Here is a 24025-nt window from a genome sequence, read left to right as displayed (position 1 = left end):
GAAACTGGTGGGTGCCTGGAGTCTATTTGTTTCCAAGGGCTCCCATGATAGTTACCACAAACTTGAAGGCTTAAAACAACAGAAATGTACTCTCTTCCGGTTCAGGAGGCCAGAAGTCCAAAACCAAGTGTCGGCAAGTTTGGTGCCCTCTGGGGACTCTGAGAGAAGATCCCTTCCATGCTGCTTTCCTGGCTTCTGGTCGCTGCTGGTGACCCACGGATGCTCCCGGCCTTGAGGGGCTTTGTAACTCCAGTCTCTGCCTCCATCTTCACACTGCCTGCTCTCTGTGTCTCTACATGGTCTTTTTCTCTTTCTTATAAAGACACTCATCATTGGCTTTAAAAACCCTAATCCAGAATGATCATATCTCACAATCCTTACTTTAATGACATCCACAAAGACCCTCATTCCAAATAAAGTCACTTTTTGAGATTCTAAATGGACATATCTTTGTGGGCCACAATTCAACCCACTCCTGGGGTGCTGGCAATGGGGTACAGGGTTCTTTGGGGCATGATAAAAACTAAAGTATGGATGTGAGAGTTGGACTATAAAGAAAGTTGAGCGCTGAAGAATTGATGCTTTTCAACTGTGGTGTTGGAGAAGACTCTTGAGAGTCCCTTGGACAGCAAGGAGATCCAACCAGTCCATCCTAAAAGAAATCAGTCCCGAATGTTCATTGGAAGGACTCATGTTGAAGCAGAAACTCCAATACTTTGGCCACCTGATGCGAAGAACTGACTCATTTGAAAAGACCCTGATGCTGGGAAAGACTGAAGGCAGGAGGAGAAGGGGATGACAAAGGATGAGATGGTTGGATGGCATCACCGACTCGATGGACAGGGAAGCCTGGTGTGCTGCAGTCCATGAGGTCACAAAGAGTCAGACACAACTGAGCAACTTAACTGAAAAACTAAATTCTAAAATTGACTGTGGTGATGGTTGCATGACTTTATCAATATACTGTAAGCCACTGAACTGTATATTTTAAATGAGTGAACTGTATGGTATGTGACTTATATCTCAGTAAAGTTATTATTTTGAAAAAAGTGTCACAGGAAACTCCCAAGTGGTCGGGACTCTGCGCTTTCACTGCCAAGGGCCCGGGGTTCAACTCCTGGTCAGGGAACTAAGGGCCCACAGTCCTCGCAGAGCAACCAAAAAAAAGAGTCAGAGTACATTAATGCACTTGCTATTGCTCAACTATAAGAAACAAATCTGTTTCTTCATGGATCCATGAATGATTCAAACAAAGCATTACCTCACTCCACACACCTCTAGCACAGTAAGGCTCCTGAAAAATAGAGCTGAATATCCTACTCAAAAAGGGTTTTTGAAAGAGAAAATTGGTTGGTTAGCAATGTCATTTCAAAGTCCCCTAGAACTCAAAGATTATCACAGTAGCAGTTGAGTATGATTTCCCAAACCAAACTGAGTATTAAATCAGTGTAAATTTGTACTGTATTTTTAGAAATCATTGTTTAGATGTCCTTGAAAGGAGAACAACTTTTCCAGCAATGTTTATCTACAACTCACTACATGACATAATACTACGCACATGAGGCCAGATACTGAGATTCAGGTTCAGATATCAGAATATCCCTTACCTTGATTCAACCCTTGTCTGGAAAGCCAGGACTTGTGTGGCTGTCAGGTTTTCGTAGAGTAGAGGTATATGATGCTGTCTTCCATGCTTTCAGAATGTAGACAAAGGTTCTGAAGGGAGTTTCCTCCCCACAGTGAGTCTGCACCCTTGAAACTCCATCGCTGATGTCTGCAGAGACTGAGTCCCACCTCAGACGCCACTTCTCCTCGAAAGCCTCCCTGACACCTTGGGCTCAGCTCTCCTCCCTGTGTGCTCCAGTGATACTGACACATTCCTCTCTGCATGGCCTGGTCCAGGATAAACCACCAATGAACTGCTTAAGTGTAAACCTAAGAAAGTATGTTTTACAGAAAATTATGTGGAGGCCACCAAAGAAAACTTAAATTGTATAGCAGTCATACTGAAAAGATAAGAAGAAACAGGTGAAATTAATTTCAATAATATATTTTATTTAACCTAATATGCTTATGAACTGTGGTGTTGGAGAAGACTCTAGAGAAGACTCTTGAGAGTCCCTTGGACAGCAAGGAGATCAAAGAGTCCATCCTAAAGGAAATCAGTCCTGAATATTCATTGGAAGGACTGTTGCTGAAGCTCCAATACTTTGGCCACCTGATGCGAAGAGCTGACTCATTAGAAAAGACCCTGATGCTGGGAAAGATTGAGGCCAGGAGGAGAAGGGGACGACAGAGGATGAGATGGTTGGATGGAATCACTGACACAATGGACATGAGTATGAGCAAGCTCTGGGAGATGATGAAGGACAGGGAAGCCTGGTGTCCATGGGGTCTCGAAGAGTTGGACACAACTGAGCGACTGAATAACAGCAACAACAATATACCCCAAATATTATCAAGACAATATGCCATCACCATAGAAAACTATGAGGCTTGCTGTTTGTGTTTCTGGCCAGGCCACTAGGTGTGCAGGATCTGAGTTCCCTGACCAAGGGTTGAACCTGCGCCTCCTGCAGTGAGACTGTGGGGTCTTTAGCCGCCTGACGGCCAGGGAGCTCCCCAAACAGCTATTTAACGCAGACAGGCTGTAGGAAAGTGTGTCTGAGGAAGAGTTCACCAGACCAGGAAGTTTGGGAAAGAGAACTGTGCAGTGTGAGAAGACAAAATCAGGGATGTGGGTGGGATCCTAAGAGTCATGCAAAGTCCAGTAAGTTCATGGCAGGGAGTTTGGAGTCTGCTCAAAGGGCAGAAGTACAGTGGATTCTGTGACTCTGTCTCTCCCTTTGGCTTTCTTTGTCTCTCTCAAATAGATAAAGTGAATAGCACGTACAGTCCTGAGGGGGCCTCTTGTCTCTTGGGGACCCCTGGCTGACACAGTATAAACAGAGTGTAGAACCAAACTAAGACAATCCAGCTAGGTTTGGGTCATCAAATAATTAATCAAGGAAAGAACAACTTCTTTGAATGCATAAGTTCAGTTCAGTCGCTCAGTCATGTCCTACTCTTTGTGACCCCATGAACCACAGCATGCCAGGCCTCCCTGTCCATCACCAACTCCTGGAGTCCACCCAAACCCATGTCCATCGAGTCGGTGATGCCATCCAGCCATCTCATCCTCTGTTGTCCCCTTCTCCTCCTGCCCTCAATCTTTCCCAGAATCAGGGTCTTTTCAAATGAGTCAGCTCTTCACATCATGTGGCCAAAGTACTGGAGTTTCATAAGAGTAACATACAATTAACTATTTTGATGTGTTGCTATAGAGGTGAACGTTTATACAAAATTTCAACAATTTTCCTGCACTCTAGCTTATATAGCTCATTTATCCAATTGCATTTCCTGTGAAGTCTAATGTCTACTTGGATGCCTTCTGGAGCATTATGGTGCTGATTAATGAGACTTGATCTTATAAAATACTTCTTTATGACAGCCTGAGCCAAATCCTTTCAAGTGCTTTCCTAATGTCTCTTGGTGACTCATGAAAGGTGAAGAAGCCACACTAATCCTTGCTCTCAATCAAAGTTGCAGGAAACAGGGACAAGATAATTTCCTGCAAGCATGTCACCATGTGAGCTGAGTAAATGGTGACTTGGAGGGGCTCAGGGTTACTGTGTTTGAAAAGCAGTTGTTGAAGAGACTCATAGTGGAATTCATAGGAAGCTTCAGAGGAGGCTGAAGACCTGCACCACAGATTTAAGCAGAGTAATTTTCTTTTCTAATTATACTTTTAAGAATTTTTAAAATATTTTTTCAATCAAAATTTTTTTAGTTTTCTTTTAAAAATTCAGAATGACAATTAAAAAAAATGTTTTTAATTTAATTTTCAAGAATGACAGTTGTCCTATGCCTCGTCTTTGTCAGAGCTTCCACTTTACAGCAAGTACATCTGGCAAGTTACAAGGAGAAGAATTTAAATGGAAAACTATTCCTTCCCACCTCCCTTTCTGTGATTCTTATCCACATTCTTATCCTACTTTCCACTTTTAGTCCATCCTTCTATAAGATATGTGACAGCTTATGAGATTTCATTTATTCACTCAACAAACAGTTAGTAAAGCACTACCCGTATCCTTTGGTTATACAGAGCTGACTGTGTTAGTCATGACTCTTGGTTATTAGCAGCAGAAACCAACTCAACACACAAGAAAGGAATATTCTGGAAGAAATAGATGGGAGGGAGGAAACCTAGGTATGGGAAATGGACAGGAAATTAGGCAGTGGTGGAGGGCCAGCAAGGAGGAAGACACAACCATTTTCAGCAGAAACCACTGGTCCAGGTGCCGCCACCACAGAAGACCACTGTCACCATGAACAAGGCCTAACCATCTCACCCTCTTTGTGTCGTTAGTTCAGGATTCTGTGTTCCAGGAGGGAGAAGTGATTGGCCAAGCCAGGTCCCGTGTCCACGCTCTGATGTCTGGAGACAGGGAAAGAGTGTCCTTTTACGCTTTCACAGGGGAGGTAAACTCTACAAAGGCAGCACGAGGGGGAGTTCAAAAATAGGAAGGGCTGTTGCAGCCAAACGCAACTACACACTTCAGTACGTAAGGCACTGACTTTGTCCTTAAGAAGCCCTCAGTCTTAAAGGAGAGACACACACAATAAACAGATGAAACCCAACACAGAATAATAAACATAATCAAGAAAAAGTACAGGGCCAAGGAGCGTAGCACAAACTCTGCAGACAGGTGGTTACATCTTGGTTCTGCTGGGTGTAAGCTGCGTGACCTTGAAAAGGTGTTTAACCTCCTGTTGCCTCGTCACTTGCAAAGAAAAGTTAATATCAGTAACCTCTTCAGAGGACTGCTATTAAATAAAGCATGCAAAGCAATCAGCACAGTGCCTGGTACACAGTAACACTTCAGTACATGTTAGCAACGATTATTACTATAAAGGGCAACTGGGACTCTATTAGAATTGGCAAAAAGTCCATCATTCACTCATACAAACAACGAACTATGGGCTCAATCTGTTCCAGAAAATGGATTCATTTTAATTTTGTCTTTGGAAGCAGACAGGTAACTCTGCCTAAAACAGGGACATAAATTGTAAACATATCTTTTCATTTTTCCCCCAGTTCCTCATTTAATGTATAGAAAAATTGGCTGGGCAGCGGGGAGACAGGTCATAATGTTTGCATCAGATTCTTGAAAGGTTTAGCAACTTCAGAAACAAAGTTGGGGCCTCCACACTAGAAGGAAGGTATGCAGAAAGAGCTTTTAAGAATGATTATGTTGAGGGAGGAACTGGAATTGCATACATACACCTGAATATGGAACCAGAGGAACCAGAGATCAAATTGCCAATACCTGTTAGATCATCGAACAAGCAAGAGAATACTAGAAAAACATCTACTTCTGCTTTATTGATTATGCCAAAGTCTTTGACTGTGTAGATCACAACAAACTGTGGAAAATTCTTCAAGAGATGGAAATACCAGAACACCTTACCTGCCCCCTGAGAAGTCTGTATGCAGGTCAGGAAGCAACAGTTAGAACTGGACATGGAACAGACTGGTTCCAAATTGGGCAAGGAGTACGTCAAGGTTGTCTATTGTCACCCTGCTTAATTAGCTTACATGGAGACTACATCATGTGAAATGCAGGGCTGGATGAAGCACAAGCTGGAATCAAGATTGCCAAGAGAAATAACAATAACCTCAGATACGCAGATGACACCACCCTTATGGCAGAAAGTGAAGAGGAACTGAAGAGCCTCTTGATGAAAGTGAAAGAGGAGAGTGAAAAAGCTGGCTTAAAATTCAACATTCAAAAAACTAAGATCATGACATTTGGTCCCATCATTTCATGGCAAATAGATGGGGAAACAATGGAAACAGTGACAGACTTTATTTTCTTGGGCTCCAAAATCACTGCAGATGGTGATTGCAGCCATGAAATTAAAAGACGCTTGCTCCTTGGAAGAAAAGCTATGACGAACTTAGCATATTAAAAAGAAGAGACATTCCTTTGCCAACAAAGGTCCATCCAGCCAAAGCTATGGTTTTTCCAGGAGTCATGTATGGATGTGAGAGTTGGACTATAAAGAAAGCTGAGCACAGAAGAATTGATGCTTTTGAACTGTGGTGTTGGAGAAAACTCTTGAGAGTCCCTTGGACTGCAAGGAGATCCAATCAGTCAATGGTAAAGGAAATCAGTCCTGAATATTCATTAGAAGGATTGATGCTGAAGCTGAAACTACAATTCTTTGGTCACCTGATGCGAAGAACTGACTCATTGGAAAAGACTCAGATGCTGGGAAAGATTGAAAGCAGAAGGGGATGACAGAGGATGAGATGATTGAATGGCATCATCGACTTGGTGGACATGAATTTGAGCAAGCTCCGGGAGTTGGTGATGGACAGGGAAGCCTGGCCTGCTGCAGTCCATGGTGTTGCAAACAGTTGGACAAAACTGAGTGACTGAACTGAACTGAACTGATCTGAATATGGATGTCCAAAGAAGCTGGCTGAAGTTTCAAAAATATTACCACCCTTCCCTGGCCCTTGACCCACTGTCCTGCCATTAACTAATATTCTGGGATTGTTAAAGAGATGAGTGTTTCTCCTAATTGTTCCACAGACTTGTCCTTTGATCTCTGTCAAGTCAGAGAAGTTTTGCACATCTTGGTTTCATTCTCCAAAGCAGTGCTGTCCACTAGAACTTTCTGTGAGGATGGAAATGTTCTATATCTGTCTAATATGTGGCCTCTAATTAGTGAGCATTTGAACGATGGCTAGTATGACTGAGATATCAAATTTTTAATTTTGATTATTTTTAAAGCGATATAGACAATGTGGCTAATAGCTACCACGTGGCATGGTTAATTCCATGTGTCAACTTGACTGGGCTAAGAGATGCCCAGAGAACTGGTAAAACCTGATTTCTGGTTGTGTCTTTGTAAGAGGGTTTCTGGAAGAGATCAGCAGTTGAATCAGCACACTGAGTATAAAAGATCATCCATACCAACATGCTGCTGCTGCTGCTGCTGCTGCTGCTAAGTCGCTTCAGTCGTGTCAGACTCTGTGCGACCCCACAGACAGCAGCCCTCCAGGCTCCTCTGTCCCTGGGATTCTCCAGGCAAGAACACTGGAGTGGGTTGCCATTTCCTTCACCAACATGAGTGATTAGCAAATAGAACAAAAACAAGCAGAGCAAGGGTGAGTGACAGCACTGCCTTTAGGGTTTTAGAGCAAGACTCTGACATCTTCCACTTTTAACTACCCTCCTTTAGAGAAAGAGCTCTTGGCTTCTACTGGGCCTTGGTGCAGACTGAACACTTGACTGTGGGTCACCAAGTTACCACCTGACCTGAGTGGCCCATCATAAAACGGAGGCTATTAATATCTAACCCACCATGCCATAAGGATAGCTGTGCATAGCAACACTCCATCATCAAATGTAAGTGATACACAAATGATCTGTCCCAAGCAGGCCCTGAGGCACAAGCAAGTTACATGACGAAGTGGCCCAAATGCCTGTGGTCCCCATCGCTGCTACGTTGTCTTGTCTCTCCCAGTTTGTGCTTCATCGTTTCATGGGGAGTCCCCTATGATCAACTGGCAGAGAAAGTATTGACTCAGACCTGGCTTATAGATGGTTCTGTAGATATGTCCACCACCTACAAGTGGACAGTTGCAACACTATAACCCCTCTCTGGGACATCCCTGAAAGATGATGGTGAAGGGGAATCCTCCTAGTGGTCAGAACTTCCTGCAGTGTACCTCGCTGTACATTTAGCTTGGAAGGAGAAATGGTCATATTGAAATTCTATACCAATTCATGGGCTGTAGCCAATGGTTGGGCTGGATGGTCAAGGACCTAGAAGGAACATAATTGGAAAACTAGGGACAAAGAAATTTGGGAAAAGAGGTATATGGATAGGCCTCTGTGAATGGCAAAAAGTGTGAAGATATTTGTGTCTCATGTGAATTCTCACCAAAGAATGAACTCAGCCAAGGGGAATTTTAATAATCAAGTGGATGGGTTGACCTTTTCTGTGGATACCAGTCACCCTCTTTCCCCTGCCACTCCTGTCATCACTCAATGGACTCATAAGCAAAGTGGCCACGGTGGTAGGGATGGAGGCTTCTGCATGGGCTTGGAAATATGGACTTGCATTCACTGAGAGTGATCTGGCTATGGCCAATAACTTCCCAGTCTGCCAGAAGCAGAGACTATACTGAGCCCTTGAGATGGAACCATTCTCTGGGGTGCTCAGTCATCTGCTTGGTGGCAGGTTGACTACACTGGACTGTTTCCATCATGGAAGGGGCAGCATTGTATATTTATCACAATACAAGGAGACCTCAGAGATATTGCGGGTTTGGTTCCAAACCTCTGCAGCAAGGTGAATATCACAAAAAAAGTGAGTCACATGAATTTTTTGGTTTTCCAGTGCAAATAAAAGTATGTTCACACTATATTGTAGTCTTTTAAGTGTGTAACAGTGTTATATTTTTTTAAAAAAATATACATTAAATGCCTTAATTTTAAAATTAAATGCCTTAATTTAAAAATCCTTTATTGCTAAAAAATGCTGTGCATCATCTGACAACACAGGGTTGCTACAACCTTCAATTTGTAAGAAACCAGTATTTGCAAATCACAACTGAGTGAAGTGCAATAAAATGAGGTGTGCTTGTAGATCCTCTAGATACGGATTTGCCTTTCCTGAACCCACTGCTTCTGCATCCTGACTTACAGGATGTTTTCTCCATCACCACAGTATTCTACACGCGCTTCTGATCAAGAACCTCACTTTACAATAAAAGAAGTACAGCACTAGGCCCATGCTCATGGAATTTATTAGTCTTACCATGTCTCCACCATCTCGACACGACTGATTTGACAGAATGGTGGCATGGACTTTTGAAGACTCAGTTACAACGCATATCAGGTAGCAATACATTGTAGGACTGGGGCAAGGTTCTCCAGAAGGCTATGCAAACTTGGTAAAGCACTTACTACATGCCTGGGATTGTGCCAGACCTACCTGAGATGTGGAGGCAGAAAAAAGCAGACCTTTTCCTGGGGGAGCTTATGGTCTAGGGAGAGAGGTAACTGCAAAATGGGTGGGGCTACAGTGGGAGGGAAGGAAATGCGGGCAGAGAGGGGTAGGAGGCACCGATCCTGGGGAGCCCGGTACATACATCCATCAGGGTTTTTCCTCTTTTGACTTCAGAAAGCCAGTTTTCCCCCCAGAAACTCTTCATTTAAGAACTAAGAAAACTCTCTCCAGGGCTGTTTCATTGCTTCATTCTTACGGTCACCACACATAATCTTACATACTCTTTTAGAATAAAAATGGAAAGGTGAAAAGTGTTAGCCGCTCAGTTGTGTCCAACTCTTTGCGACCCTGTGGACTATAGCCCGCCAGGCTTCTCTGTCCATGGAATTCTTTAAGCAAGAATACTGGAGTGGGCTGCTATTTCCGTCTCTAGGGGACCTTCACAACTCAGGGATCAAACCTGGGTCTCCCGCATTGCAGGCAAATTCTTTACTGTCTGAGCCACCGGGGAAGCCCAAAAAAATCTTTGTTAGGTTACTCTTGAAAAATACATTTGGCCACTTCTGCCCATTTCATCCATGCTTCCTTTTGAAGGTGGTTAAAAAGTACAAACTTCCAAAAGTTTATACCTTTTTAAGGTGGTCAAAAGGTACAAACTTCTAGTTACAAGATAAATAGGTCCTGAGAATGAAAGGGACAATATGGTGACTATAGTTAACAACATTGCACTGTGTATTAAAAGTTGCTAAAAGAGTAGATCTGAAAGTTCTCATCACAAGAAAAAAATGTAACTATGTGAAGTGATGGATGTTAATTAAACTTATTATAGTAATCATTTTATAATTTAGACATACATCAAATCATTATGCTGTATACTCAAAACCAAAATAACATTATATATGCTAGTGGTAAAGAACCCGACTGTCAATGCAGGAGACATAAGAGATGTGGGTTTGATCCCTGGTTGGGGAAAATTCCCTGGAAGAGGGTATGGCAACCCACTCCAGGATTCTTGCCTGGAGAGGCCCATGAACAGAAGAGCCTGGTAGGCTACAGTCCATAGGGTTGCAAAAGTCAGACACGATTGAAACGACTTTTAGCATGCAGGTATGTCAATTATACCTCAATTTTAGAATTTGAAAAAAAAAGAAACATAGATCATTAATATTTACCCTTCATTGAACAAGATTGTATGTCACTTACAAAATCTGGTGGCAGTCATGCAGTGAGTATAAAGCAACCAAATATTTACCCCTTAAAATAAATTAGAGAAAAGCAGAGATTCAGTTGAAGACAAATTTCCTACTAATGAAATGTTTACCTGATTAATAATAACCTTGTTAATTATCTATTACATATGTATCATAGGAATTACACTAATAATAATACTAACAATGTTGTTAATCATCAACAATAAACACTCAATAAATGCACCCACTTAGAACCTGGATATTGAACCCAAACATTGATCAACCTCGTCTTGTTTTCTGAGATCTTGACAATTTGTGTAATTTAAAAGAAGACAGTCTTTTCCTACAAAGACTTTTTTCTAAATTTATTCTTTTTGAAAAGCATTTCTAGTTAGGACTATCAGAATCTAACAGAACTGACCCATATTATGCCTTACAAGAGTGTTTTGCTTGCACATGGAGAGGCAATAGTCCAGGATTTGTCCTTAATTGCATTCAAAGATTATAATTTCATTTATTTTATGGTTTCTCATAGTTGTTGTCATTCAGTTGCTAAGTCATGTCTGACACTTTACAACCCCATGGACTGCAGCATACCAGGCTCCACTGTCCTTCACTATCTCCTGGAGTTTGCCCAAATTCATGTCCATTGAGTCAGTGAAGGTATCTAACTATCTCATCCTCTGCCACTCCCTTCTCCTCCTGCCCTCAATCCTTCCCAGCACCAGGGTCTTTTCCAATGAGCTGCTCTTCACATTAGGTGGCCCAAAGTATTGGAGCTTTAGCATCAGTCCTTCCAATGAATATTCAGGGTTGATTTCCTTTAGGATTGACTGGTTTGATCGCCTTGCTGTCCAGGGGACAGTCAAGAGTCTTCTCCAGCACCACAATTCAAAAGCATCAATTCTTCGGCGCTTAGCCTTCTTTATGGTTCATCTCTCACATCCAACTTGTACATGATTACAGGAAAAACCATAGCTTTGACAATATGGACTGCTGTTAGCAAAGTGATACCTCTGCTTTATGCTGTCTGGGTTTGTCATAGCTTTCCTTCCAATGAGCAAGCATCTTTCAATTTCATGGCTGCAGTCACCATCTGCAGTGATTTTGGAGCCCAAGAAAATAAAATCTATCACTGCTTCCAGTTTTTCCACTTCTGTTTGCCATGAAGTGATAGGACCAGATGCCATGATCTTAGTTTTTTGAATGCTGAGTTTTAAGCCAGCTTTTTCACTCTCCTCTTTCACCCTTATCAAAAGTTCTCATAGTTGATTTATTTAAACCTTTTTATATTTAGATAAATAACTGGTTTAAAAAGTACTGGAACATTTAAAAGAGTTATACAGACATAGAGAAAGAATCATGAAGGTTTATTCCACCCAAGAAAATAAACCTTGAGTAACTACCATCATTTTTCTAAGGCAGCAAGAGTCACTTTCACCATATCAGTACCAACTGCTTATCTGCACAACCAGTGATCCTGGCTAAAGCTCTAACTTTTGAAAACTTTTCCTTGTTTCACACGTCCTTGGTCATTCAGTCTTCCTTTTAAGACCTGGTCAGGCTATAGTCAAACAGAGTCGTTCACCTTCTGTGGCATTTGGGACTCTTATGCCCTCTTGCCCTTGCTTCAGTGACCTCATCCTTTATTTTCTGGGTCAGGGGAAAAATTTGCAACAATGCTTTTAATTTTACTTATTTTTAAAAATATTCATTTATCTTACCATAATACAAATTTATTATCATGTAAATCTGGAGGTCAGAAGTCCAAGAATGGGTCTTTGTGGCTAAAAATCAATGTTTCGGCAGAGCTCTATTTATTCTGCAGACTCTAGGGGAGAATCTGTTTCCTTGCCTTTTCCAGCTTCTAGAGGCTGCCTGCCTTTCTTGGCTTGTGGTCCCTTCCTCCATCCAGAAAGCATATCACTCCAACATCTGATTCCAGCTTCACACTTCTTCTCTGTTCTGACCCTACTGCCTCTCTAAGGACTCCTGTGTTTACCTTGGGCTCAATTGGTTACTCCAGAATAATCTATCCAAGATCCTTGATTTAATAACATCTGCAAAGTCTCTTTTACCATGTACCGTAGACTGAATGTCTGTGTCCCTTCCCCAAATTCATAAGTTGAAATTCCCAATGGGATGGTATTAGGCGATGGGAGTTTAGAAGGTGATTAGGTGATAAAGATGGAGGATTAGGATGTGTATAACTTGGGCAGAGGGTGGGGCATAATTCAGCCTAACAGTAAGATATTATACTGTGAGTTGCCTATAATAATGCTTTTACAAATGAATGTGTTGTTTTTGAGTCACTAAGTTTGCAACTACAGGTTGTTAGGTCGGACTCTTTGCAATCCCATGGATGGTAACCCTCTGTCCATGGGATTTCCCAACCAAGGATACTGGAGTGGGTTGCCATTTCCTTCTCCAGGGGATCTTTCCAACCCAGGGATTAAACTCATGTCTCCTGAATTGGCAGGCAGATTCTTTACCACTGAGCTGCCAGGGAAGCCTTTAAAAACAAATAGAAAATGGAATTTGAGTTCTGGTCTTGATTTTATTAGGTGAGAATTTGTTGCCCAATATGGCGTTCAAGTAGCCAGAGCTAACTAACCATGGGAACCTCTGAGGGTTTTCAAAATCCCTCCAGGGCTGAGATATGTAACTATCACTTGATAGGGCTAGAGACACTGGTTGCTTATGACCTCTCTGCCCTATGAACTAGCCAAGGTATGGCTGGTCTCATCCTTTGGGATATTTCCAACTATACTCTCAAGATTACACAACACTCCTAATGACAAAGTCTTAAAAAAAGAACAGAGTCCATGAGGAAAAGGAAGCTTTTACAATCATAAAGATTTAAAAAACCCTTTTAAAGTCACCCCTATGAAAATAATAAATGTCCCAAGCTAAAATGCCTTAATGCAGATTCTATCTCCCATTCTGCCCTTTATTTATTTATTTTTGGCTGTGTGGCTTGTGAAATCTTAGGTCCTTCACTGGGGATCAAGCTGAGGCCCTGGCAGTCCTACCCCTGGATGGCCAGGGAATTCCCTTTCATTCTGCTTTCAAACAAGTATATTGAATTTTTAAAGCTAGCTAATATAGAATTAAGTAAGTATATAAAATTATTTTACACTTAGGAGTCTGTAAACAGACTGCTATTTCAAATGCAGTAGAAACTGCAAATGTTTCTATAAAACAAGGACAAATCAACAACGGAAATGGGGTAGGTGAGCTGAGAGACAGTAGTAATCTCCATCTTTAGACTGGAAATGTGTTGCTTAATAGTAAGGGGAATAGTACAGGTTACTCTAAACAATATCTTTACCTGAATGCCTCAAAGCCATCCAATATCCAAGGTCAGTGGACGTCAGCATTTTACATAACTGAGTGAACAATGCCTAAACAGAGGTTTTCTGTGTGCAAGCTATGCAGATATCACAATCAGTTTGTTGCACCACCACTCTCTGTAAAGGCACTCATGTGTTTGCAGTGATCTCTTACACACAGACATGAAGAAATGGAAGAATAAAAGGTGAGATGGGGGCTAGATAAAGTCTGAGACCATTGAGATGAACAATCAACAACAGCATCCAGGTCACAGAACGCCTACGCCTGACCTAGTAATGGTGGAAAAGGCGTCCTGGAGTATAGTCCTGTCCTCTCAGCTGAAAACTTGAAACAAGTTTCATAAGAAACAAGATGTTTCACAAGAAACATCTGCTTAATTTCTCAGTGGTGGGGACATTCCTGGTGGTCCAGTGGCTAAGACTCCCGCTCCCAATGCAGGGGACCCAGGTTTGACCCCAGTCAGGAAACTAGATCCCACATGCCGCAACTGAGAGTTCACGTGCTACAGCTCAAGAACCCACGTGTTGCAATGAGGATCAAAGATCCCCAGTGCTGCAACTAGGACTCAACACAGCCAAATAAATAAGTTAATTAGTTTAAAAAGATTCTCAGCGGTTATTTCTTTACCTGAAAAACATCAGTAAGAATGAGATACTTGACCTCAGGACACTTTCCACATTTCATATGGAGTTCTAAGGTTGACCTGTTAACAAACAAACCATGAAATGGGTGCTGATGAGTGGATATAGAAGCAAAAAAGTGCAGAATCCAGTGAGTTCTTAACCAGCAGCAGGAAAACTGGCTACAGCTCATGTGGGGAGGACAGGAAGTATTGCCAAATTCCATCTGCTACATCAGAAAGTAGGATGAAGTCTGATAGATGACCAAGAATGTATGGTGCTCTGCATTAACAAATTTATGATTAACTTCAATTTGAAGATGTGGACTTGAGAGCCAGACACAGACCTGGGCTTGGCCATATGGGGTTTGGTGGATCCAAGTTCCCACCCTTGGAAGTTCTGGCTGCCTTTCCTGATCAGCTGCTCTGAACCATTCTCAGCTGTGGCAGGACGCTGGCAATGCTTACTCAGATCCCCTTAAGTGGTGAGTCTGCAATTCTAGAAAGCCATAAGTAATAAACATATAGATGGTGAGAAATAGTTTTAATATCAGTTCAGTCACTCAGTCGTGTCCGACTCTTTGCGACCCCATGAATTGCAGCATGCCAGGTCTCTCTGTCCATCACCAACTCCCGGAGTCTACCCAAACCCATGTCCATCGAGTCGGTGATGCCATCCAGCCATCTCATCCTCTGTCGTCCCCTTCTCCTCCTGCCCCCAATCCTACCCAGCATTAGGGTCTTTTCCAATGAGTCAACCCTTTGCATGAGGTGGCCAAAGTATTGGAGTTTCAGCTTCAACATCAGTCCTTCCAATGAACACCCAGGATTGATCTCTTTTAGGATGGATTGATTGGATCTCCTTGCAGTCCAAGGGACTCTCAAGAGTCTTCTCCAACACCGCAGTTCAAAAGCATCAATTCTGCGGTGCTCAGCTTTCTTCACCGTCCAACTCTCACATCCATACATGACCACTGAAAAAACCATAGCCTTGACTAGACGGACATTTGTTGGCAAAGTAATGTCTCTGCTTTTAAATATGCTGTCTAGGTTGGCCATAACATTCCTTCCAAGGAGTAAGCGTCTTTTAATTTCATTGGCTGCAATCACCATCAGCAGTGATTTTGGAGCCCAAAAAAATAAAGTCTGGCACTGTTTCCACTGTTTCCCCATCTATTTCCCATGAAGTGATGGGACCAGATGCCATGATCTTAGTTTTCTGAATGTTGAGCTTTAAGCCAACTTTTTCACTCTCCTCTTTCACTTTCATCAAGAGGCTCTTTAGTTCTTCTTCACTTTCTGCCATAAGGGTGGTGTCATCTGCATATCTCAGGTTATTGATATTTCTCCTGGCAATCTTGATTCCAGCTTGTGTTTCTTTCAGCCCAGCGTTTCTCATGATGTACTCTGCGTATAAGTTAAATAAGCAGGGTGACAATATACAGCCTTGATGTACTCCTTTTCCTATTTGGAACCAGTCTGTTGTTCCATGTCCAGTTCTAACTGTTGCTTCCTGACCTGCGTACAGGTTTCTCAAGAGACAGGTCAGATGGTCTGGTATTCTCATCTCTTTCAGGATTTTCCACAGTTTAGTGTGATCCACACAGTCAAAGGCTTTGGCATAGTCAATAAAGCAGAAATAGATGTCTTTCTGGAACTCTCTTGCTTTTTCGATGATCCAGCAGATATTGGCAATTTGATCTCTGGTTCCTCTGCCTTTTCTAAAACCAGCTTGAACATCTGGAAGTTCACGGTTCATGTATTACTGAAGCCTGGCTTGGAGAATATTGAGCATTACTTTAGAGCGTGTGAGATAAGTGCAATTGTGCGGTAGTTTGAACATTCTTTGGCATTGTCTTTCTTTGGGATTGGAATGAAAACTGACCTTTTCCAGTCCTGTGGCCACTGCTGAGTTTTCCATATTTGCTGGCATATTGAGTGCAGCACTTTCACAGCGTCATCTTTCAGGATTTGAAATAGCTCAACTGGAATTCCATCACTTCCACTAGCTTTGTTCGTAGTGATGCTTTCTAAGGTCCACTTGACTTCACATTCCAGGATGTCTGGCTCTAGGTGAGTGATCACACCATTGTAATTGTCTGAGTCGTGAAGAACTTTTTTGTACAATTCTTCTGTGTATTCCTGCCACCTCTTCTTAATATCTTCTGCTTCTGTTAGGTCCCTACCATTTCTGTCCTTTATTGAGCCTCTCTTTGCATGAAATGTTCCCTTGGTATCTCTAATTTTCTTGAAGAGATCTCTAGTCTTTCCCAATCTGCTGTTTTCGTCTATTTCTTTGCATTGATCGCTGAGGAAGGCTTTCTTATCTCTCCTTGCTATTCTTTGGAACTCTGCATTCAGATGGGAATATCTTTCCTTTTCTCCTTTGTTTTTCACTTCTCTTCTCTTCCCAGCTATCTGTAAGGCCTCCTCAGACAGCCATTTTGCTTTTTTGCATTTCTTTTCCATAGGGATGGTCTTGATCCCTGTCTCCTGTACAATGTCACGAACCTCTGTCCATAGGTTTAATATAAACTGTGTCAAATCTGGTGTGAAAAGTTGTATAACTATTGTCCTTCTTTTTAGAACCTTTATTCAGTTTTCAGTGGTTTCAATCATTTCAGATAATCTGATATACTGGACAATTTAAAATGTTTAATTGTAATCCTTAGGAAGATTTAACTAATTTAAGTGTGCTGTCAACATTCAAATGCTGAAGAGTTCTGATTTTGTAAAGGTATATGTTCGATTTTTAACATCTAGAAATGCTTTAAAAATTTTACCTTACTGAATGTATATTTTGATTTACTGAATTTGTAAGAGTTATCTAAATCCTTAGCAAGATTTTATTGTTAGATTTGTAAGGCTCTCTCATAGATGCTTGCAAAATTCTGCCTTAAGGAAAAAGCTTTAACTTTACTACATAAACTGTATAGAGTAAGTTCTTTACAGAATAATACCAGCTTATGAATTCAGAAGTAATGATAGATCTGGAATAAATATTCTGCAAGCCTTAATAAATTATTCTGGGCAATGATCATTAGTTGCCAAAAATCATCAGGTAAAAAGCTGAGGGGCTGTCTTAACAAAGGATGCATCCAACTGACTATGGTGAGAAAAAGTTTTAATATAAATGGTAATATAAATATGAACCCCTGCGTCATTTCTCACATCACAAAAAAGAGAAACAACCAAATCTTATGTGTCTCCTGATAGAAGTACCCAGCACTAAATTGAATGTATTCTTGCCAAAAACCCAAGCCTACATGTGGTAACTCTAGATTATGGTTGTCAAACTTAGCAAATAAAAATACAAGATGATAAAATATTGCACAAGTGAGCACCTTTACACTAAAAAATATTGTTTAGTTAAGGGTAAAGTGTCTGCCTGAAATGCGGGAGACCCAGGTTCGATCCCTGGGTCGGGAAGATCTCCTGGAGAAGGAAATGGCAAACCCCTCCAGTATTCTTGCTTGGAAAATCCCTTGGACGGAGGAGCCTGGTAGGCTACAGTCCACAGGGTCGGAGGAGCCTGGTAAGCTACAGTCCACAGGGTCGCAAAGAGTCGGACACGACTGAGCGACTTCACTTTCCTGTATTTTATTCGGAAACCCTACTCTAAATCTAACTACCAGCTCACAAGAAATAGAGTGAATACAATTGGCAAAATCTAGAATGCAGAAAACTCTCCAGGACGTATGTCCTTCTACAGATAATTTGCAAAGAGACAATACTTCATTTAATGATTGGAAGAAAAAACAATTTGTTCTTTGACAGAAAAATTGCAAGGATGAAAAAGGGAGGAAACCTATAGATCCTATCAGATTACAAGACACTTAAGAGACATGGCAATAAAATGTTTGGATCCTGATTTGAATAAACATCTGTGACAAAATTTAGGAAATTTGAAAACTAACTGAATATTTAGGAATCAGTGTTAAAAGTTTTAAGTACCATGGCTGGCTTACACAAGAGAATTTTTATCTTTTAAAGATACATACTGAAGTGTTATTGATGAAAATATGATACCTGAGATTGGCTTCAAAACAATCCTGTGGCAAGGTGGGAGGGGTAGGGTGTCAAGAAAAGAGATAAAAATAGGATAGGTGGGTGCTGACAATTGTGAAAGCTGGTGAGGAGTATGTGAGAGTTCATTATACTATCCTACCTTTGTAAACATTTGAAAAATTTTAAAAACGTTTTGAAAGAGAGGTATTTAAGAAAAACTGAGGCATGAACATGTAACAAATAGAATATTAATTATGACCCAATAAAATATAAATTTGCATGCCTTCACAGTAACATGTTGTCCGTGTAGGTTTATTGTTTATAATAAATGCATCACTCTGGTGGGGGATGCTGGTAATGGAGGAGATTATGTACGTGTGGCAAAGGAGGTATATGGGAACTTTCTGTATGTCCCACTCAACTATGCTATGAACTGGAGACTAAAAATAGTCTCTTTTTAAAAAAGTGAGGTTCCCTTTGATTATCACTGCCAGTCTGGGTCTCCCTGCTGTTTCAAGGTAACCGTAGCTATTGGTTTAACCTGTGTCCTTCCAGAAAGTTCTCAATGCATTTATAGATATATACACATAACACAGAAAACGCATAGCATCATAATGTGTGTTTGTTTGTCTTGTGTTCCTTTTTTGCTGTCATCTGATTATTATATGACCCTTGATTAAAGTTTAAGGGATCATTAAGAATCTGAAGGAAAACATTTTGCTCTGTGGCCCTTTTATATACCATTAGTTAAAAAAAAGAAAAAAAAAAACTCTTGAGAATAAGAAAAGCTACCAAGTTGCTAAGGATTTCGTTGAGTAGATAAAAACTTGGTTACTTTGAAAGTGGCATTAGGGACTTCCTTGCAAGTCCAGTGGTTAAGATTCCATGCTTCCAATGCAGGGGATATAGGTTCAACCTCTTGTCAGGGAACTAAAATTCCACATGCTGCACAGCGTGCCCAAGAAAAGGATGGGGGTGGGGGCGGGCATCAGTCTGACAAAATTTATTCTAATTGTGAGTGAGACAGAGGAAAACAGTTCCTTACAGCCAATGGTTGGTCTGACTCGATCGAGGTCTTGCTCTTTTGGTGAACACAGACAATGTCACGTTAACGTTGGACAGGACCAGTCTGTGACCATGTAGAGCAAGACGAAAACAAGATCACCTGGGAATCATGTCTGAACACAGATAAAACCTGAATACCATCCAAGCCCCAAAATACCAATCATCACCCTCTCCCAGCCAATATGAGTGATGGCTGTTTCTTTACCAAGTATAGCCTCACTCTGGCCTCTCCTCCCTCTCATTACGTTTTATTAATGTATCAAATCATAGAATTACCCTTGTTTTTGACAGGAACAAAACATCCAACCAAGAGCAAACCTCCACTTCCATGAACTCATATCAAACTCACCTAACACAAGTGCAAATCCTGTAAAGAGGGTCCTTGGAGCAGCCTCTCACCAAGACACCCCAGGACCCAGGGTGAGAAGTCTCCCTCTCTGCAACAGAAAATAATCCTAATGTGCTTACCTACAAGTGTGGCTTTGATGATCTTCAGCTGAACAGTATAGATAGAGGTTTTCTTTAAAACTTTAAAACCAGATATAAGACAAATAAGCTGTTGTTGTTTAGCGCTAAGTCATGTCCGACTCTTTGGGACCCCAAGTGATCCCTATAGCCTGCCAGACTCCTCTCCGTGGGGTTTGCCCGGCAGGAATACTGAAGTAGGTCACCATGCTCTTCTCCATAGGATCTTCCCAACCCAAGGACTGAACCTGAGTCCCCTGCACTGGCAGGTGGATTCTTTACCACTGAGCCACCAGGGAAGCCCCAAGACAAATAAATACCAGGGATGTAACATACAACATGAAAAAGAGTCGGACACAACTGAGCAACTGAACTGAACTGAAGGTTATATATGTAAGTTAAGAGAGTAAATCCTGAGTTCTCATTACAAGACAAATTTTTTTTCCTATCATCTGATTTTGTATCTAAATTAAATGATACTCAACTTACTGTGATGATAATTTCATGATGTATGTAAGTCAAATCACTAGGCTGGTCACCTTAAACATATAGAGTGCTGCACATCAATTATATCTCAATATAAAACTAGAAAAAAAACCAACAATCTTTAAAACACTGGATCCTGGGACTTCCCTGGGGGTCCAGTGGCTAAGACTTAGCACTTCCAGTGCAGGGGGCATGGGTTCGATCCCTGGTCGGGCAGCCGAATCCTACATGCCACAACTAAAGAACCTGTATGTTGCAACTAAGGTCTGAAAGAAACAGTCGCTCCATTGTGTCCAACTCTGTGATCCCATGGACTGTAACCTACCAGGCTCCTCTGTTCATGGAATTCTCCAGGCAAGAATACTGGAGTAGGTTGCCATTTCCTACTCCAGGGAATCTTCCCAACCCACGGTTTGAACCCAAGTCTCCTGCATTGCAGGCAGATTCTTTACCACCTGAGCCACCAAGGAAGTCCAACTAAGGTGGTGCAGCCAGATAAATAGATAAAAATAAATATTTTTTTAAAAAAGAATCACAACTTAAAAATATTTCCTTATTTAAAAAAAATAAAAATAATGGATCCTGCCCCCAAATACATACTCGTGGGTCAACCCTCATTAATGACTACTTCCCACAGTGAGTGGATTTAGTGGTTGCCCCTCCGATCTCTAATTCCCCTTGCTTTTGGTAGCCGCTACTAATCCCTCTTTTAGGTAAATACCCCCACTCAGCTTAGGTGATGCAGCAGTAAAGAATCTGCCTGCCAATGTAGGAGACTCAAGAGATGTGGGTTTGATCCCTGGGTTGGGAAGATCCTTTGGAAGAGGGCATGGCAACCCACTCCAGTATTCTTGCCTAGAGAATCCCATGGACAGAGGAGCCTGGTGGGCTACAGTCCATGGGGACACAAAGAGTCAGGCACGAGTGAGCGAGCATGCACGCCCACCCAGCTTACCTGCTCAACCCCTATCCCCATCCTCTCTTGGGGCCAGGGAGCCTGAGGGGCCACTTGCCAAGCTCCAGCAAGGCTGGAGGCCCGAGTCCTCACTACACCCAGCAGCCCGAAGGCAGAGGGACTGGGGTGGTAAATGGAATTGTAGTCCACGATTTTAAATGTGTGTATGTGCTTTTTTTGGTTTGTTTTACAAAATTAGAATACTGCCATAAATATAAGCTCTTTATCATGTCTTTTATACTTAATATATGATCATTATTGGCTCCAAATTGCTTCAAACTTCTTGAATTCAAATTTCAGCTAGCCTGTTTGAGATCAAATCTCTTTCCTCTTACTGTTTATGATTGTCTTTCAAGACTATTTGGGAAGAAGAGTCAAGTTTTCTTCAGCAGCGTGATCATTTCAAGAATTGTAACATACATGATGCCAAAATGTATGGGAGTCCTAGGGAAGGACTTTCAAAATCTGACTTTAGTTGTCACTGCCTATTAACAAAGTTATTAACCTTCAAGTTAATTACTTCAAGCCAATTACTGAGAACTGATATTGCATCTGAAATGTGAAACACACCCATAGAATTTACCTAGTAATAAATCCGCTCAATAGAAAGCCTGCAATGCACGCACCTACTCTTTGGCGTGTACCTTTCTGACCCATGTAAACATTTTCCCCCAGCTTCAGCAATCTTGTTTAAAACAAAATTGAGGAACTAGAGTCGTTTGCTCCCAGCTATCTCCAATGCACAAAATTCTTCTCAGTCAAGCACGGAGCTGCCAACAAAAACTTCTCTTCTTATATTTAAAAAAGTTGCTTGTTTTGTTTTTGACAGGGAAGCTTTATAATATTTAACTTGCTTTTTGGTACATTAAAAAGTCAAGGTAACACAAGAAAATCAAATAGTCCAAAAAACTAAAAATAAAAAGTAAAGTTATTTTCCATTCCAAGCCACTCCTGGCCTATTCTCCAGAGAACATTCTTTCTAACAGCTTATCCTTCCAGATGGGAGGAAGGGACAGTTAGTGAGTTTGGGACAGACATATACACACTGCTATATTTAAAATGGATAACCAATAAGGACCTATTGTATAGCACATGGAGCTCTGCCCAATTATATGGCAGCCTGCATGGGAGGGGAGTTTGGGGGAGAATGCTGCTGCTGCTGCTAAGTCGCTTCAGTCCTGACCAATTCTTTGTGACCCTATGGACGGTAGCCCACCAGGATCCCCTGTTCATGGGATTCTCCAGGCAAGAATACTAGAGAGGGTTGCTGTGCCCTCCTCAGGGCATCTTCCCAACCAAGGGATTGAACCCGCATCTCTTATGTCTCCTGCATTGCCGGGCAGGTTTTTTACCACAAGCGCCATCTGGGAATGGATACATGTGTAAGTATGACTGAGTCCCTTTGCTGTTCACCTGAAACTACCACAACATTGTTAATCTGCTATATTCCAATATAAAATAAAAAGTTTAAAAAGAGAGAAAGGAGAAATATGGATCTCATAATCTCAACACACAGGTCTAATGATGTTAGAAAAATCAATATGCACTCTGGGTATGCACCACACATTACATAACACTTACTTGACATCCTATTTTTCTCATAACTTTAAAAATTATAGTCAATGGCCTTATTGTGAGATTTTTCTATATTCTTTCAAAATTTCATTTTCAATGGTTCTATCAAAGTATGTTGGTACACTCTTCTATTTAATATAAATTAATTTTTCTATTTTCACCCTCACAAATATTCAGTAAATAGCCTTGTGTAAAAAAAAAAAAAAAAGTGTATCCTTCCAGAAAAAAAACCAGAAATAGGACCACATTCAATACATAGTTTGTCAGTATATTCTTTCACTTAATAATATGTACAGCAGCACATACAATCTGCATCTATATTTTTCCAGTGGTGGCATAATATTACACCATATGAGCACATCACAATTTAATCAGTCCCCTATTGATGAGTATTTAGGTTGTCTCATTTCTTTCCACTATAATAAATAATGTGAAAACAAACATTCTCATAAAAGCATTTTCGTGCATTTGTGTAACTGTATCTGTGGAATAAATTCCTAAAAATGAAATTGAGTCTAAGGGTTGGGTAGTGAACAGTTTGAAAGCTACTGACAAATTGTTTTCTAACAAGGTTGCACCAATTACCACTCCCATTCATGTTATATAATGCTGCATGCTTTCTCACATGCCAGCCAACATTGTTTTTTTCCTCAACTTTTTTATCTTTGCCAGTCTGATGGGTGGAAAAATATTTCCTGTATGTTTATGTGTATGCCAGTCCACCATGGGTGCAGTTCAGTTCAGTCGCTCAGTCGTGTCGACTCTTTGCAACCCCATGAACTGCAGCACGCCAGGCTTCCCTGTCCATCACCAACTCCCGGAGTCCACTCAAACCCATGTCCATTGAGTCGATGACGCCATCTAGCCATCTCATCCTCTGTCGTCCCCTTCTCCTCCCACCTTCAATATTCCCAGCATCAGGGTCTTTTTAGATGAGTCAGCTCTTCGCATCAGGTGGCCAAAGTAGTGGAGTTTCAGCTTCAACATCAGTCCTTCCAATGAACACCCAGGACTGATCTCCTTTAGGATGGACTGGTTGGATCTCCTAGCAGTCCAAGGGACTCTCAAGAGTCTTCTCCAACACCACAGTTCAAAAGCATCAATTCTTCGGTGCTCAGCTTTCTTTATAGTTCAACTCTCACATCCATACATGACCACTGGAAAAACCATAGCCTTGACTAGATGTACCTTTGTTGGCAAAGTAATGTCTCTGCTTTTTAATGTGCTATCTAGGTTGGT

The 24025-nt window shown here is 41.4% G+C and overlaps 1 protein-coding gene across 13 annotated transcripts in view; it reads right to left on the bottom strand.

Annotated features, from left to right (window-relative positions):
- The window catches only part of WDR59 (WD repeat domain 59), a 126283-nt gene that overhangs the window by 11123 nt on the left and 91135 nt on the right, over positions 1 to 24025 (bottom strand). For 7 of the 13 annotated variants that reach the window (XM_081508667.1, XM_081508668.1, XM_081508688.1 and 4 more), the window contains one exon: positions 1444 to 1935. The exons of 4 other annotated variants lie outside the window; for them this stretch is intronic. In XM_081508667.1, coding sequence (XP_081364793.1) covers positions 1796 to 1935 — 140 coding nt within the window. In that variant the 3' untranslated portion in view covers positions 1444 to 1795. Of the gene's footprint in view, positions 1 to 1443; positions 1936 to 10230; positions 10324 to 24025 lie in introns of those variants that run through there. 2 more of the 13 variants (XM_081508671.1, XM_081508677.1) reach the window with 1 other exon arrangement.

The sequence above is a fragment of the Giraffa tippelskirchi genome, chromosome 7 (assembly GCF_054371585.1).
Source record: "Giraffa tippelskirchi isolate mGirTip1 chromosome 7, T2T-mGirTip1v1.2.pri, whole genome shotgun sequence".
Taxonomy (NCBI): Eukaryota; Metazoa; Chordata; class Mammalia; order Artiodactyla; family Giraffidae; genus Giraffa; species Giraffa tippelskirchi.
Note: the sequence above shows the minus strand (reverse complement) of the source record. Positions and strands in the feature narration are given on the sequence as shown.